The sequence below is a fragment of the Cavia porcellus genome, unplaced genomic scaffold (assembly GCF_034190915.1).
Source record: "Cavia porcellus strain 051 isolate PalLab524CR breed Dunkin Hartley unplaced genomic scaffold, mCavPor4.1 scaffold_12, whole genome shotgun sequence".
Classification (NCBI taxonomy): Eukaryota; Metazoa; Chordata; class Mammalia; order Rodentia; family Caviidae; genus Cavia; species Cavia porcellus.
Genome location: NW_026947495.1, coordinates 80599128 through 80614482, shown reverse-complemented (window position 1 = coordinate 80614482; position 15355 = coordinate 80599128). Strand labels below are relative to the sequence as shown.

Genomic DNA, 15355 nt, shown 5'->3' with positions numbered 1-15355 from the left:
GCTGTGTGACAAGCTGTGATCAGACACAAGACCTTCTACTTCACAGGCTAGTGCACCACACACACACACACACACACACACACACACACACAGCATTCATCAGTCCTGTTCTCCTTGCACCCTAATTGCACTTCTTGTTAGACAGCGAAGCAGGAAAAAGTGCTGACCTCCCAGGCTTCTGGCTCTGCCTGCCTGACTTTGGCATCCGAAAGAAACGCATGCCCTGATGCTTTCTTATACCACAGAGAAGCCAGGGCTAACAGAAAGACACACAGCATGTGCAAGCAGGTGCCCCGTGACATGGCTTTGCTGGATGTGGTCAAGGCCCAGATCCTTCATTGTAATATACATTCATTCAACGTTCTGTGTTCTCAGAAAGCAAAGCTTTTATTCTCCCCATTGGACACAGAAATATTTTTATTGATCTGTGATTTACGGCTATTTCTGGCCTTTGTGGAAGGTGAACGCAGGAACCATTATTTTTAAATTTTAAATCTCTGGTCATGCCTGGCATGCTCCAGGCAGGGACCTGCGGTGAAGATGTTTGAGGCTCCTCTCGGCCACCCCGGTTTGCCTCCATTCAGCCCTCAAATGGGCTACACGTGTGTCTCATTAGGCAGACCCCCATTCAGTTCCAAGAAAAAGTTCTATCTTTGAAGATTTTTAAACTTTCTTTGTCAAGAAATGGAAAATATGCAGTAGTGTGTTTTCTTTCCTGCCTCACTGCCAGAAAACTTAGAGCCACATTCTAGCAATAACTTTGCTTGGAAGGTTGGCAGCATTTCCTTCTGCTGCCTGTAGGGGGTCGCTCTTCTCTTCTCTTCTCTTTCTCTCTCTCTTTCTTTCTGTCTTTCTGTCTCTCTCTCTCTCTCTCTCTCTCTCTCTCTCTCTCTCTCTCTCTCTTTCTCCCTCTCTCATTGAACTGATCTGCATTTTTAGCATTGAGGGCTACTATAAACACTCTTGGAGGGAAGTGTGGCCATTGGTTCTCATGTGCCCTTGGTTTGACCTTGGTCTGTGCTTGGCCATCGTGAGGCAGGAGAGAGATGGTGTCATTGGTTCTGAAAGCTCTGAGATGGGAAGGCGTGGAGCCAAGCGATGGAGTAGATCAAAGGGTTTAGAACCTCTGAAGGTGCTTTCTCATACTTAGCATTCATCACTGTGTCCCAGGCTATGTACGAAGTCTTTTGGAAATGTCCCATTGATGGGTTGGAGCTGTGCCTAAAAAGTTTGTCATTTGCTGTAAATCACAACGCTGAAATTAACCAAAGATAGACTTCCTCTCCAACAGAGGCTTTGTGCCATCTCGGAGCCGCTGTGCCTGTCTTTCCTGCCTGGGGTCTATGTGGGACCTTTGCTCTGTCCCCGAAGGTATGGATGCTGTAGGTGTCAGGGATTGCATCCCTTCCTCCTGGGCCCAGGGTTAGACCATGTATCTGAGCAAAAGCCAGAGGACAGGATGGCAGGGAGAGCCTGGAGATAGCTGAACTGCTCAGGAGACGTGCTGGTTGGTGTTGAATAACAACCCAGAAATATAAATGTGTAAGTGGCTTCTCTGGATAGGAATAGATCTTTGCTGGTCTTGTTTTTCCTGTGTAAGTCACTCTTCCCACCTGCAGTAGATTCCCAAGAATTTACCCTTGAAAAGATGAGCTTGTGCTCTGTGGATTTAATTAGGGGAATGACCACTGTCTTGGTTACCTTTTTCTTGTTACTGTGACAAAATACTTGACACCCAAAATGAGAGATAGAAAGGTTTATTTAGCTCAGAGTTTGTGGAGGTTTCAGTCTGTACTCAGCTGGCTCCAAGGCAGGGTGGCTTGGCACAGGAGCAACATAGCAGGTGCAGCAGATACCAGAAGCAACCAGACGAAAGAGCAAAAGGGAGAAAAGGCAAAAGGGAATGACACGCCCCCTTCCCTCCCTTATACAGTGTGCTGGCTCCCTGCCCCGGGAGGGTGCAGCACTCATACCACCAATCCCAGCACTAGACAGCAAACCACTCACAAATGCTAGACTCAGCTGCCTTTGAAAGGCTGCCCCCGTGACTGTATGATGCTTTGAGAGGACATTTAAACACAAACTGTAACAGCCTCCTGGGAATCCCAGAGCAGAGGTCTCTGGCTCTCTTTATACTGGATATTCACATGTACGTGTATATTTACTGAGACTAATGCACTTACTGTGACTGCATCAGTACAATTAAATAACTTTTAATATTTTGGGATCTCTTTTGAGACAAGGTCTTGCTATGTAGTTCAGGTTGACCTTGAACTCACCACATAGCCCTGGAAGGTCTCAAAATCTGGTGATCCTCCTGCCTCCGCCTCCTGAGTGCTGGGATACAGGTGTGTACCACCATGCCTGGCAATAATATTTTGAAGTGCTGTGTCTGTGCGAGATTAGAGGGAAGCAATTGTCCTTGGTCTGGAAATGTATTTATCTCGGAAAAGTGAAAATTGAAGCATGTAGACGAAGGTCCTGATTGATCACGAGGCTAGTGTTAGTTATCCATTTTTCTTTTGAAAACTAAATTTACTACAGTTATGAATAAATGCTGTGCATATGTGGAAGTTTGCAGCTTCTAGCTTAGGGCTTTCACCTAAACAAGAATAAACGGAGGAAAATCAGGTTGAGGTATAAATAAGCATCATACTGATGTCGCGGTGATTAGGAAGTTCGGATACCCGCTGCATGTGTTTTGAAGACGCCTTGCTGATGCTCTTGTGTGTGATTGTTGTGGGCAGATTTGAAAAGGTTCCCTGCATGTAGAGATTGTTTTAGGAGGTTGATGTGGTGCACACGGGACAGGCTTTGTACCTGTCCCAGCAGGGGCAGTGCCCAGAGGACTGGGGAGGGGTCCGGCTGGTGCAGGGGTCCTCGCTGCCTGTGTCATCAGCCTCGCCTTACTGTGTTGGGGAGACAGCGGGTGCTGAGGCTGCTGCACCTCATGAGCACCCCCCCCCCCGTCCCTCGCTTTCCTTTAGACTGGGAGGCGCGTATCGACAGCCACGGCAGGATCTTCTACGTGGACCACGTGAACAGGACCACGACGTGGCAGCGGCCCACGGCCCCGCCGGCCCCGCAGGTGCTGCAGAGGTCGAACTCCATCCAGCAGATGGAGCAGCTGAACCGGCGGTGAGGCTGGGGTGGGGGTGGGGACTGTCACCTAGCTCTGAGCCAGGGCCCAGATGTCCCTTCAGTCTCTGGGTGTCCTGTCCTCCCACTGTGGCTGCCACCCAGAGTCCCAGACCTCCCTGGACCTCCCTGGGTGCAGCTTGTGTGGGAATCAGAGAGGAATAAATATCGAGGACTCCTTGGGCTCACCCTAGGCGATGGCTTTCAGCTCAACTGGAAGCCGAGTTTCTGACCTCTGCAGTCTTTCTTTGTGCTGCATCTTTATTACCAGCCAAAGCATTTCAATCAGCCATTCTTATTTTTTTATTTTAACGAATTTCTGTGGAATGCAAAATTGCTTTTCCTTCAACAATTTAGACATCTGATTTTCTTTGGTTAAGGGGGATGACTTTGTTTTAAAGGGTTATTGACTTGTCAGGACGATGTTCCACAAGCAGTGGACAGAGGCGTTAAGTGCAGTGTAGTTTACTTAAAGGACAGATGGCCATGAGCTCAGGGCACTGGGGCAAGAGAGGAGGCAGCTCAGCCTGGGAGGTGAGGCGATCTCTGGGTTTGGGGGAGCAGGAGCCCCACCCTGGGAGCTGCTGGACCATAACCCCCGTCTGCTGCGTTCAGTTATCAGAGCATTCGCAGAACCATGACCAACGAGAGGCCAGAGGAAAGCGCCAGTGCCATGGATGGGGCTGGGGAGGAAGTCGACTTTCACCAAACCAGCGCAGGTAAGAGCCTGGGCTTGGTTCGCACCCGTGACCTCCTGAAAGCAGAGAAGGAGGGTAAGGAGAGCTCTTGATTTTCTCCCCAGAGCTGCTAATCCAGCTCAAAAGCTGGAGTTCGCCACAAACCTCTTCGAAGCCTTGATCTGTTATCAGAACTAAGAAAAGAATCTCAAAACCATGTAGAATATAGATTTCCATCATCTCCAAATCTGTGGGGTGGTGGAAAAAGAGTCCAGTTGTTTAACAGAAAAATCTAAAGGTGCATTAAACATTGAAACGGGATGAGAAATGTTGCTCAGTTTTATCTCGACGTAATCAAGAAGAGTTGGGTTTTATGTGCAGATTTACAGCAAAGTGTTTGGGAGATGGAGCCAGCAGCAGAGGCTGCGGGTGCTGCTTGGTTCCACGGCAGTGTGAGCCGAGGGGAGCAGGGCACCCCTGACCGCCTGTGCTCTGTCCGCAGACTTCCGCCGGGAGAGCGTCCTGCCGCACTCTACCTCCAGATCCAGGCTCGCGCTCCTCTTACAGTCGCCCCCCGTGAAGTTCCTCATCAGCCCAGAGTTCTTCACCGTGCTGCATTCTAACCCTGTGAGTAGCATGTCAGGAGACCTCGGGGCACAGCGGCAGGCTGGACGGCGTCCTCCTCGCTCCTGTCCCTGAGGAGTGACCTTGGCCCAGCGTGTGCCATGCCCTGTGTCGAGCACTGCTGTACTTTAACTCGCTTCATCCACACAGCTGGTCTCGGTCCTTCGGACTGCTCTGAAACCAGCATCCACAGAAACAAAACCCCCAAAGCGGAGTGGATTATAAACAGCGTGTGTTCAATCCTCACTGTCTTAAAGGATCGTGGTCCCAGGTCAGTGTATGGCCAGCTTGGAGTCAGGTGAATGACCGCTTCCAGTTTGTAAAAGCCCCTGTGCAAAAGGGGCAAGAAGCTTTCTCAGGCTTCTTCTGCAGGACACTGACCCTGCTCCTGCGGGCGCCCTGTGATGCCCTGCTCGGTCTGATGCCTTTAGCTGGGGATTGTGCATTTCTGGGGACACAGGTTCAGGTTACAGGAGAAGGGTCATCCCGAGGTCTCAGAGCTGCAGAGAGGCTTGCTGAAGACAGCGGCTAGAGGAAGGCCAATGCATGGACACAGTGAGGGCAGCACTGGAGTCCAGCAGCAACCAGCAGGAACCCAGTTTGGGGGAGCAGAGCAGAGGAGGAGGAATCACCATGGCGAGGGGGTCGCCGTGTGGTGGGTGCACAGATAGAGGACAGGCTGAGGGTGGCCCGGGTATCTGTAATCACACGTGGATACTAAGAGACACAGGACAAGCACAGGGAAGTCACGTGAGGGATCCGTGGAAGGCATGGAAAAGCAGAACATGTGAAATTGAGCAAAACATGTTACACCCTAGGGAGCAGCAGAAGGAGGAGGAGAAGGAACCCGCAGGGTTGTGGGTGAGGTCTTCAGTGTGGCTCGTTCACTGACTTCAGCCCATTTTGCACTCACTTCTGGTAATCCCTGTCTTCCTGAATTCACTCATCTCAGCTTCCTGGGGTGAGGGTTACCTTTGAACAAAGATGCCAGGGCGGAGGTCTCAGGGAAGTCAGACCTGCCATCCATTCCCATTCGCTCTGCAACCTGCTGGGTTCTGTGCTCAGTGCTAGGGACACAGAGATGATGGTGGCAGTGGGAGTCCGAGTTCAAAGACACGCGCCAGGCCCTGGCCAGTGTCGGGAGTCAGCGATGGAAAGCTCTAGAAGCTGTGCTGCTGGAGTAAGGGCCGGACGCCAAGGGAGGGCACTCAGAAGCGGACAGAGGCGGGTTTAAAGGCTGGGTAAGAACTCGTCCTAGACATGAGACAGCCGGAGTGTGCAGGTCCGTGGTCATGAGCACACATGTGCCACGACGGGCTGTTTGTGGCACTGAGCACGCTGAGAAGTTCACATCTCCCACTTGTCCAACCTCAGACACACAGCCACACCCACACGCTGCAGCTCTGAGGAGTCTGCACAGTAAAGGACACCCCGGATTGGTGTGTGATGTCCAAGGTGTGTGCACCTCTGCGCAGGCCACTGCCAGTCACTGTGATGTCACACGGGGCTCTGAGGCCACTGTCTGGCTGTGATCTGAGCCCACTACCCTGACTGCACTGCTTCAAGCAGAGGTGGAGGTGGGGCTCAGACAGCTTGGTCTAGAGCTGCGGTTTCACGTGGGAGACCTTAAAATGCGCGCTCTGGGTTCCTTGGAGACCCTGGTGAAGGGGTTCTAGGGTAGGTCCTGAGCGCCTTTTTTTATTTTAGGCCCCTTAAGTAATTGTGACACAGGAAGTCAGGACTTGAACTTTAGGAAACCCTGATAATGGGAAGACTTTGTGTAGATGAGCTCATGGCCTCCGGCCCACTGTAAGTTATCTGGACTTTGCCCGCTGACAGGACGTGTGAGCATGCTAAAAGGCCTAAGGCTTGACTGTCTGCCTCATGTGTGGCAAATTTGAAGAAGTTGGATTTTTCTTTTTTTCTTTCTAACAGTCTCAGAGGTTCAAATGGATGGCGCAAGTCGGACAGTTTTTTTGGTCTCAGGCATTCTTTGCTGGGGTTTCTTACAAAACAAAGTTTTTGATCTTTATATCTTGATTTTTGTGTAGTATTTTACTTTAATTTTTTATGTCTTTCAGTGAATGCCTTGTTTATATTATTGAGAGTATTTAACGTACAAAAGGAATATTCTAATTTGAAAGCTTTAATTCTTTTTTGATTTGAAAAAGTAATTTATGTTGAAAGATAGCCTAGAAAAATAGATATCATGTAGCAATAATTTACATAATAGTATTTTCTGAGCAGCCTCTGGCTGACCTAACTTGAAAAACAAAATGTGGATGTGTTTCTGGTTTGGGGTCCTTTTCAGGTGTGTTCTGCCCACTGCTGGCTGTTCCCAGATTTCTTCCAAAATTGCCTTGATAAACCGTTTCTCCTGTTAACTTCAAATTTAGTTATTATATTAAAAAAAAGAATAAGGAGCCGGGAATATGAGATTCTGGGAAGGGGAAATGATCAGGAATGTTACCGGTATGCATGGATATGCCAAAGGGAAACCCATGGTTCGGCAGAGCTAATATGCACTAAAAGTAAGCTATATGTGCCATATCTTTTTATAGTTTTAAAACAAATGCATTTAATTATATGTAACTGAATAATATTTCCAGCATGCATGCCAAAAAATCACTTCTCTGGCTCTTAATAAGCTCTTAAAAATATATCAATTCCATCACTGAAGGTCCTTAATGAAGAAAAACATTGTTTTAAAAATTCATACGAATATTCTTACAAGTCAAGAATTATTGCTTATGCAAAATAGATGAGCTGATAGTGTGTACTGTCCTTCCCACTAACAAGTTTAAATTTTCCCCATTTTACTCTAAAGCTGTATGAAAATTGTGGGAAATCCTTCCTGTATAAGACGGGTTGTGTATTCCAGATTTCATCAGAAACCTTTGGGAAGCGGCATTTCTTGGTTTTGTTTATGATAGGTTTTGTTTTGGGGGTGGCAGGTCCCAGTGGGTGGGTCCACTCTCTGTGAATGGGAGAAGCCTCGCTATAGGGTTGGTGATGTGTTTTCTAGGCGGAGTTCTGTTTGCTTCCTCTGATGAAGGCGCTTTCCAATACGAAAAATCTTAGCATGCACCAGAAACCTACCTACCCTTGTTACTAAGAAGAAAACAATTGGGTGAAATCAGGGCCAGGCGGGGTAAGCCAGGAGATTTGGTCATCAAAGCACTAAGAACACTTGTAAGAGAAGAGAGGCTTAGCTGTTGTTCACATTGTGGCTGGTCCCTAAGAGCTGGCTGCAGAGCGTTTCCTCCTGTGATGCTCAAGGGCGGTGACATTGCTGTCTCACCACCAGAGTCCCTGACGTCTCAGACCCAGAGCTAGGGCCGCGCCCGTGCACAAAGCTCTGAGGAGTTCGCTATTCAGCGCAGTTCCAGTGATGGAAATCAGTTGACTGTGGGTCAGCCATTGGGGAGTTCTTGCGTGGAAGACCAGAAACAAAAGGAGGCAGGAAAGGGGAGTTTGGGAAGAGAGCAGCAGAGGGGAGAGAAACTTCCCACCTACTAGGTGCCTGGACGAGTTCCTGCTCTCTGAAACAGAAGAATGAATTTTAGGAACAGCGGAGGTTAAGAGCAGAATATATTTATTGAGCAAGAGAAGCTTGTGTCTAAGAGTGAGACAGAAGGGGTCCCAAATGGGCCTGCCAAGCACCCCACCTTTTCTAGGGACTTTTATAGAGCAAAACCACGAGGTGAGGTGGGTCCAGCGTGGGGAGATCTGGGAACTTGCAAGCTGGGCATGGGGTGGGACAGAACTGTGGCCAACTAGTAAGATTACAGGTGCAGTTGCTCAGATAAAATTGATTCAATGGGGTCCAATGGGGAAGGAAGCCAGTAGTCATGCAGAAGCGGGTGTGAATACGGAACAGGGCCTGTACCTGCCAGGGGCTGGGCAGTGGCTCTTCCTGGCTTCCTCAAGGTGATGGATACCTGTCTAGAATATCTGTGGATCCCTGAGGCTTAGCCTTAGGGAAGTGTGCGGGTGCTTTTGTTTGATCCTTTGTCTTGAGGTCTCCCTGACCTGACAGGTATCTCCCGTACTGGCTCATTCGAGGGCCCAGCCCTGTAATTCTCTATCTAACTTAGCTGCCTATAGTAAGATGTATCTACAGAGGACACGCTTAGTCACAGCACGGGAGAACAAAGTTTTGTGTTCTCCCAAGAATCCAGATGTTGCCTCCCGCCGGGCTACCACAGGTCTGGCGTGGCCGGCCCTGTCCACGAGTCACTGGCCACGTCTTGAGGAGGCTGTCTTAGCAAGGAGGCGCCCTCTTCTCTCTCCTGATTTAACTCTGTATCAGGCCCATCTGCTTCACCCTTTTCTAAAAGACAAAGAAACCAATGCAGAACCGGCCTCTAATCTGATTAGGACAGCTGAACTTCAGCCCGGAAGGTAAAGACACCCCGTGTCTCGTAGCCTGGCACTTTGCCACAGTCGCTTGCACGAAGCCTGAGCCCCTGCGGCCCTGGGCAGGCCCTCCTGCTTCATGTCCCCAGCTCTGCTGTGTCCCTGCCTTCCAGCCACACTGGCCTCTGTTTCCAGCTCTGCTTTCTGTCCCGTAGCCACTTCCTCCCCCGCAGCCCTGTCATTTCCTTCTCCTTCCTCTGAGGGGCCCGTCCCTGTCCTCAGGTGTAGACAGCGTTGGCACTGAGTGAATGAGGGTTGGAGCCCTGGCCGCAGGTAACATGGGGTGGGATTCGCACTCAAGATCTTCAAAGACTGAAAGGAAAAGGCAGTGTTAGTTAAATCACCTATCAGTTACACCTGTGATAAGTTTGGCCTCCTGTTTGTCTTTCAGTTACTTATATCCTGCATCTCTTTAGTGGTTTTTATGTCTTCCAACCATTTTTACAGCCTTGGTTATGTTGTATTCAGATCTCACATGGCCGCAGAGAAGCAGGAGGATTATTATCACTCCGTCTTGCAGTTGAGCAAATTAAGGCAAACAGACTGGTTGTCTTGCTTTGTCCCTGTGCACAAGTAACAGAGCTCTGATTAGATTCCTTGCAGAAGTTCTGTGTGAACCAGAGTTTAGATTCCCTCTTTGAATTCTGTCTCCAGCTCTGCACACTATGTGTGTCTCTGTGCACGTTGTAGTACGTGCACTGTGTGATATGTATATGCTTTGTGTTTCTTCAAAAACAGTTTCTGTGTAGGGATGTGGCAGTCTGGAAGGATGTTCCTGTTTGCCCTGTGTGTTTTATGTGGACTCCTGCAGTCCTGAGCCCATTGCTCGGATTTGAAAGGGATGTGATTTGTTCGCTACCTGTTAGCCAGAGAAACTTTTCTTTCCCTCATTTGCTCTGACAGATGCTTTCTGCAAAGATCATTTGAGCCTGGCACTCTGGTCCATGTCTCGTTGCCTGGGGAGGAGATGAAAGCATAGAATTAACTATGAGACCAACCTGAGGGTCTCTGGCTTAAAGAAAGTTAGCCGATCACGACTCTGTCGTTCCAGAGCACACACAGGGGACGACTTTATCTGCTGCAGCTGGGATGGGCTTTGTACCCCAACTGCCGCAGCTCCTTGTCTGATGCAGCCTGCGTTTTTCTCCAGCAGGCTTGGGAGCATTCACAGTGCCCTGGCTGAGGAACATGAGATGGGAAGTGAAGGGGACCAAGAGATGCGTGGCTCAGAACAGTCGTTAATATAGTGACTTATCTGTCAGAATTATCCCCCCAGGCATCCCAGAGAGTAGGGCTCGAAGCTGTTTCTGTCGCCACACACAGAGAGAACCCCTATCTTCTCATGGCATCGCTGTCCACCCTCCCGAGCTCGCCGACAGCCGGGACCTGGACACATGGCCGTGAAAACGCACTGTCGTTTAGATATGTGTGGAAATGTGGCCAAACTCAGATCCGCGGGTGGTTCCCTGGGGCAGACTGACTTCTCTCCTTCCATCATCTTCCAAAGGAGAAAGTATTTTAAAGCAGAGCAAAAATCATATAGCAAGAGTGGGTGAACCGAGCACTTTAACTTATATTAGACTTCAGGAACAGCAGCCACCATATCAGTGGCATCAGTGAGCAAAGCTGTATTTCTCATTGCAAATCATGTCATTAGTGGTCACTCGGGGCCCCCGGGCCCTGGGCTGGGAAGCAGCCACCGATTGTGACCTTGCCAGTTACTGTGCTTTCTGGGATGGAAGCAGCAGGTCTGCAGGGCTCATGTCGTGGTGAGTGTACTGAGCTGGGTGACGCAGCGGAGGCCCCAGGAGGGCTGGAGCAGCGTTAGTGCCTTGCACACTCGTTTGTCTTCTGCCTCAAATAACTAACGCAGTGCCCTACACAGCAGAGACAGTGACTGTTTATTAAATGGAAATGATTTCCAGGAACTCTGGCATCTTTGGGGTTTGCTTTGGGCTTAGAGTGAAACAAATACCAGAACCAAGAAGGGAGGTGTGAATGGTCCCAGACTCGGTCACGTGTCCCGAGGCCCTGAAGATAACAAGAATCCACAGCCCTTGGACTCTGATTGCAAGGCACGGACTCCGGGGTGGTCATTTATTGCACAGCTGGATTCCTGGGTGTCGTCCGCATGGCTGAGGAAAGCTGCCCTACACGGTCACTGCCTTCCTGCTGCTAGGTGCTCGGTGTCCCATAGACCACTGTTCAGTGACTGACACACGCACGACCTGTGGTGAGGAATCAACTTTAGAATCTTCTTTAAGTAGCACAGATGAGGTCTACAGCATTCAACGACAAAACAGTCGTTTCTTCATGAGGTAGTATAGTGGAGCTGTGTACAAATTCAGCCATAAAGAGAGAGAAACAGAGACAGAGACAGGAACAGAGTCTGGACAGTCTGAGTGCTGTCTATTCACTGTGCTCATCCTCTAAGGATACCTCAGTCCACAGTGGTCACAGATGAAGGTGACTGTCAGAGCCACTCATCTCCTTGCAGCAGCCTCCAGTATTTAGATTTATACCAAACACCCCAACAGTTTGGCCCCCCAAGTGTGTGTGCCCAGAGTCTCCTGGTGTGCAAGACTGATCTGGCACCACGCTGGAGGAAAACGGGTGTATTCACTTGCTGTGAGGTGCACAACCCTTCACCTTGGTATACTTTGTGTGTGTGTGTTTGTGTGTGTGTGTGTGTGTGTGTGTTTCGCCAAAATCAATTTTAGGATCTAGAGTCCCTGTGGAATGAGACGCCACAGCATTTGTGTCCTTCAGGCAGCAGAACGCCAGCCGTGGGAAAGACCTGACCTTCTGCTTTGTGTTCATTTGTTCAAGGTGTCCTGCTCTGTCTGCTGCCCCTGTGAGAGGGTCTGGGGCAAAGGTGCAGCCCCAGTCCGTCCGTGTTTCCTGGCGGTCCCCATGGTGAGGTTCCCGGGTGTAGACTTGGCTGCCCCGCGGGTTAACACCAGTGCTCTGTCCTCTCCCCAGAGTGCCTACCGCATGTTTACAAACAACACGTGTCTGAAGCACATGATCACCAAAGTCCGGCGGGACACGCACCACTTCGAACGCTACCAGCATAACCGGGACCTCGTGGGCTTCCTCAACATGTTTGCCAACAAGCAGCTGGAGCTGCCGAGGGGCTGGGAGATGAAACACGATCATCAGGGCAAGGTAATGGGAACAGCCGCGGGGAAGCTGCTGGCCTCAGCTGGGCTGCTGGGGCCTCGGCTGATGTTTCTGCCCTTCCTGACGCACGGGGTGCAGTGGGCGTGGAGCAGAGGGCATTGGGTGAAGCACTCAGTTTCCCCGAGTGTCCTCGGCCCCGCCGTCTCCCGCTGTCCCTCCAGCTGGTTGGAGGAAGGTTTCTTACGCAGCAGCCCACTGCTCCCACACCTGGCAGCTTGCCTTGTGGTGTCTGATGGAAAATTGGAGAGGGAGCTTCAGAGCAAGCCCTAAGCCAGGGCACAAAACACTCTCTGGGCTTGGCCTTGGGTCGTGCTAGTGCAGACTCGGATTTTGTTAGTACCTTATACAGTTCACTGATGAATCTGTGAAGAGGTAAACATGACTGTCATACGGACCACAGGTGCAGGCTGTGCACTTCCTCTGCAGACAGATGAACCAGAAAGCCTGGTTATGATCAGGAAGCTGCCGTATGAGTGAGAGGCAGAACATTTGTGCTTGTCAGGTGATGGATTTTATTTTCATTTAACATGTGTGTAGCATCGACTTCCAGCCATGAACAGTTTCAGCTTTTTGTGCATAGAGAGTCCTTGACACAACTCGGTAAGGCTGTGCATTGGCATTGCCCCTTGCCCACAGGGAGCCCCAGGGCTCCCCAGGCCTGTGCCCTGCCCACGTTGCTGAGACAGAAAGTGCCAGGATTTGGCAGGAAGTGGCGGAGCTGTGCTCTGATCCAGGCAGTCTGCTTCTGGGGCCACAGGTGCAGAGAGGCAGGGCACAGCAGGATGCAGTGGAGCCTGTGGCTGTGGCGGGTGTGGGGCTTTCAGAGATGTCTTCTCAGGGCAACCTGCTAAGATAGGAGGCTGCTCAGGACAGAGCGACCTGTCCTGTCCTGAATTCCCGAGTAACTTTGCATCTAGTCATCACCCTCACTGTGTAGGGCTAAAAATCTTTGCTTCCCTAGCAGAAGGCCTCCTCTGTGAGCCTTCCCTCATCTTGACCAGTGATTTCACATAGAAGCTTCTCGAAACAAGTCAACGATGACACTTGTCTGTGTTGTTTCCTAGCTGTGCAGCAGGCTTTACTTTAGTTAAAAAAGGAAGCTGGCAAGCTCCCTCCCCACTTCTCCTCCTCCTCCAGTGCTCCCCTGAGAGGCAGCCCCAGACCTGTCCCACGTCACCTTCCCTGATGCATGTGACAGGTGGGCTATTTTGGTGTCTGACGAGGGTAGTGGTTGTGTTTCTACTGAATTTTAGGTGTCTTCAGTTTTCATAGAGGGTTTGTTGTAATTGCATAAGGCCAAGGGTTTCAGTTAGTTGAGGTCAAGTATCTGTCGTGCTGTGTTTGGGAGTCTTAGAGTGGGGAATGTATTTGCATTACATAGAGAGAGATGGCAAAGGGGCAGCGAGGGAAAGGGGGTGTACCACACTCACTGAAAATATTAGCCATCGATTGGCAAATAAAAACAAATATCCAGTCCCGCTAGGTGAAATGTTGGCAGTGATGTCCCTGTACTTGTTAAACTCATAACATGCGCCAGGTACCATGCTGGGTATTTACCATAGATTGTTTTGTTTTTACTATAAGGCAATTTTTTACTGAAATTTAGAAGCAATAAACAATCTGTGTATTAACAAAGGAGTAAGGAACCCAGGATTCAAGTTCTTAGGAGTGTGACTCAACCCCTGTACTCTCCTAGAAGCCACTGTTTTTGGAAAGGAGATACGTTAGCCTCTCAAGGAGGAGGAGTTCCAGGCCATGTGCTAGGGTTACCATTGTCCTTCAAAGCTGAGCCATATGCAGGTCTCGATCAGATCATGAATGGTCTCCCAGGGGAGATCACAGGATCACATAGGTGTCTGTGCACAAATAACAGAGGCCCCATGCCAGGGGTCCACGGTATCACTGTAAAGAAGTGAGTTCAAGCCAGGTGGAGTGGTGCACACCTGCAATCCCAGCTACTCAGGAGGCTGAGGGAGGAAGATTGCAAGTTCAAGGCCAGCCTGAGCAGTTTAGTGAGACTATGTCCAGAGAAAGAGAGAGAGAGAGAGAGAGAGAGAGAGAGAGAGAGAGAGAGAGGCAGACAGACAGAGAGAGAGGCAGACAGACAGACAGACAGAGAGGGAAATGGAGATGAATGGGACTGGGTGTGTGGATCAAGGGCAGAGGGCTTTGCATAGCATGCACAAGGCCCTTAGTTCAACCCTCACTGCTTAAAAAATAGAGACAGGGAGAGAGAGAAACAAGAGTGGGCTTTACATAGCCTGATGGCTCACACGATGCCAGCCTCCATGCTAGAGATACTACATTAACTCATTTAGTTTTAACAGTTCTGTGAAATACACTTTACTGTACAAGAAACCAAGGCTCAGAGAGGCCGTGTTAACTGGGTATGAGCAAACCCTTAGCTACAAACTCAGCTCTTTGTGTACTTAGAGCTTTTCTGTGTCAGGCTGGACCTGGCTTTCCTTGTGTGTACAAGTGAACAGGTCGACCCTCTTTTCACGTGCTTATTGGCTGTTTGTGCATTTTATTTAGAGAAATGTACATTCAATGAAATACTTTGTCCATTCTTAAATTGGATTATTTACCTTATGTGCTGAATTCTGAGGGTTAAGCTCTCTGTGCATTCTGGATGCTGGTCCCTTATCAGTATTTTCCTGGGTTGTTGTTCCACTACCTTGATGGTATTGTTTTAGCTCAAATCTTTCCATTTTTAGATAGTCTAGTTTATCTCTGTTTTCTCTTGGTGCTTCTGATTTTCATGTTGGAGCTTAGAAAATAGCACATAAGGGGATATTACTCTGTATTTTCAAGTTTTATAGACTTAGCTCTTTGCTCCATTGAGATGTATGATTTCTTTTAAGTTAATGTATTTTATGATGTGAGATGTGACCCAACTATATGGCTTGAATATAGATGTCCCTTGTACACCCCTTGTACACTTGTACAAAACCTTGTACACTCATCAGTGGGGCTTTATAGAGGCGGTTGAATCCAGGGTGTGTGATTATAGATCAAGGGTGTGCAGTAGCTAAATTAGTCCTCTAAATGGTTCAGCATAGTTTGGAATGTGGATAAGGGGAAAGCCCTCCCTGGGTGATTGGCACCATCCAATAGACTTGTAGCTTGAATAGAACAACAGAGAAAGGGAGGCTGGATGCTGCTGCTTCCTGTCGGCCCTTCCATGGACTGTTTCCCCTCTGCCATGCTACCCTGCCTTGGAGCCAGCCAACATGGACTGGAACTCTACAAACTGTGAGCTAAATAAACCTCTTCTTTCCTCCTTTCTTTTGTCCCAGCAATGAGAAGTAACT

The 15355-nt window shown here is 49.4% G+C and overlaps 1 protein-coding gene across 5 annotated transcripts in view; it reads left to right on the top strand.

Moving 5' to 3' along the window:
* The window catches only part of Hecw2 (HECT, C2 and WW domain containing E3 ubiquitin protein ligase 2), a 345745-nt gene that overhangs the window by 257181 nt on the left and 73209 nt on the right, over positions 1–15355 (top strand). For all 5 annotated transcript variants that reach the window (XM_063259473.1, XM_063259475.1, XM_063259474.1 and 2 more), the window contains 4 exons: positions 2988–3138; positions 3754–3857; positions 4318–4442; positions 11841–12026. In XM_063259473.1, coding sequence (XP_063115543.1) covers positions 2988–3138; positions 3754–3857; positions 4318–4442; positions 11841–12026 — 566 coding nt within the window. The remainder of the gene's footprint in view (positions 1–2987; positions 3139–3753; positions 3858–4317; positions 4443–11840; positions 12027–15355) is intronic.